The following is a 2,144-nucleotide window of genomic DNA, read 5'->3' on the forward strand; positions in this document are numbered from 1 at the left end:
CTGCGTGTGAAGAGGCATAAGGAGCGTTTTTTTTTTTTTTTTTTTTTTTTTTTCTTGGATTAACCGTTCCCCCTTTGTCCTCTGTCTCCTTCCTGAGCAAGGCGAATTATAACAGATCAACGTGGCTAACCACACGTACGTTGCGTCAAACCCTTTTGGCATGTGTCCCTTTTCCCCCCTGTGGGTGGAAAAAAAGGCTCGCGAATCAAGCTTCTATGTTTTGTTCGCAAGTCCCATGCCACGATTGCGCATGAGTGGACTCACGAATTATGTGCACATCCCCCCCAGGGCGACACCTTTAATTGCAAAATGAACTTGGAAAAAAAAATAACGTTTTACAAAAACAAACTCAGGCAAAAGGACGAGGAGGATCAGGCGAGGTTTAAAAAGGCCGTCAAATTTCAAAACAATTTTTCTAATATGCAAGATGAATTCGTTAAGAGGAAAGAATTGTATAAACTTCAGGAGGAAATAAAAAATTACAAACACAAAATGGCGCAGCTGCAAAATGAAAATGGCTCTTTAAAAGGGAAAGTAAAATTGTACTATGCGGAAGTGAAAAAATTAAAGCAAGAAATCCAAGTGAAAGATAAGCGCATTATTCGCTTGATGGCGGAAAATCACGTAGCGGATAAATTGGGCCGAGAGATGTGCCTTCCTGCGCACCCTCAAAGATGAGCGGGCGCACACGCGCATACATTAATATTTGTACGCTCCTTGCGCTGTTGAAGGGCCATCATCCCAAGTGTACATTCCCCCGAGCGCATGATTGTATTATTTGTAATACAAAACAGAGTTTTAAAAACTCAGTTTGCCCTTCCCCATTTTTGCATTTTCGCCGCGTAATTTTATACATAATAGGCGCAACATATTGAGGGCCTTCCCCACGCCCAGTTTTAATTGGCGCCGTTTACGCAGTTAGGTTTTTTTTTTTCCTTCCATTTGCTTCGTTCTCTTTGTTTGTTTCGTTTCGCCTTTATTTTTAATCGCCCATTTGGACGCTATACACCATCAACATGACACGTAGTCGTATGTGAAAAGGTTTAAAAAAATGCAAGGGGAAACGGAACAACATGGAAAAGGGGACAGGGGAGGGGAAAAACTCCCCGTCACACAAACGCACAGGGAAGGAAGAAGCGCAAATGCAGACGAAAACACAGACACGCCGCGCACCGACGCTTGTCGCTTCACAAATCATGGATGCGCTTTTGGATGTCCTCCAGCACCTTGTGCGAGCCCGCAATCATCTCCCCGTTTTCCTAAAGTGGAGCAAAAAAAGACGAAGGGAATGATTACACGTTCAGCATAAGTACGAAATTGGAAAGGGGGCAATATTCGACTTGACCAATTAGGGGGGGGACCTTGTTCTCAAGATATTTCTCCGCCTTCTTAACCGATTTTTTCACGTTTTTTAGCTGCAAGGCTGTGAAGGACGTGCCGTACCAGGGGCACATATGTGCACAAACGTGTCTCTGTACATTTATGGGCACACCCATTTGTGCAGGCACATACCAATAACGCATGTATTTTACGTATCATATAAAGAGCATGCAAAAATGTCACTCTATATAAAACCTATGCTTTGAAAGGTGTCCTTCATTTTATCCCTCTCGCTGTATCGTCGCTGTTCCTCCTCCTCCAGCAGAACCAACAGGTTGTCGATGCTGAAACTGAATTGGTCAGTTTCCTTCCGCTCCAGTTCGTTCTTGTTGCTCTTCGGGGTTGTTGCAAATGGGTGGTGATGGCCGCACAAATGAATAAATAAATAAAACGAAATGAAGGGGAAAGAAATGCCCCCACAGAGGTGTACGTGTGGGTGCAGATGGAGGATGTGGAGACGCCGTTTCGAAGCAACCCTCCCACACGGGTCACACCTTTAGCAGGAAGTTCAAGTTGTCCTTGTAAACGTCGTCCACTATTTTGCTGAGAAAACATTTTCGTTAAAATGAGCGCTGAATTGGTGTCTACATTGGCGCTCTTTCGGTGTCGCGTTCTTTGCACTGTTCCTTTTTTTTTTTTTTTTCGTTTTTCCGCTTACTCCACACCATTAAATGACAAATTTTTATCATTCTCAAAAACAGCCAAACCCATTGTGCCAAAAAAAAAAAAAAAAAAAAAAAAAAAACTGGGTGAACCTTCAACAA

At 43.1% G+C, this 2,144-nt stretch overlaps 2 protein-coding genes across 2 annotated transcripts; one reads left to right on the top strand and one right to left on the bottom strand.

The window, feature by feature from the left end:
• Positions 1 to 309: 309 nt before the first annotated feature.
• AK88_01421 (uncharacterized protein) lies at positions 310 to 678 on the top strand (the record flags this gene model as incomplete). Its single annotated transcript, XM_012479056.1, has 1 exon — positions 310 to 678. The coding sequence occupies one exon, from the start codon at positions 310 to 312 to the stop codon at positions 676 to 678; it is 369 nt and encodes a 122-aa protein (XP_012334479.1).
• Positions 679 to 1,187: 509 nt separating this feature from the next.
• On the bottom strand, positions 1,188 to 2,091 carry AK88_01422 (uncharacterized protein; the record flags this gene model as incomplete). The annotated part of the gene is made up of 5 exons (XM_012479057.1): positions 1,188 to 1,259; positions 1,362 to 1,423; positions 1,576 to 1,714; positions 1,875 to 1,923; positions 2,039 to 2,091. The coding sequence occupies 5 exons, from the start codon at positions 2,089 to 2,091 to the stop codon at positions 1,188 to 1,190; spliced, it is 375 nt and encodes a 124-aa protein (XP_012334480.1).
• Positions 2,092 to 2,144: the final 53 nt, after the last annotated feature.

This window comes from Plasmodium fragile (assembly GCF_000956335.1).
Source record: "Plasmodium fragile strain nilgiri unplaced genomic scaffold supercont1.12, whole genome shotgun sequence".
NCBI classification, from domain to species: domain Eukaryota; phylum Apicomplexa; class Aconoidasida; order Haemosporida; family Plasmodiidae; genus Plasmodium; species Plasmodium fragile.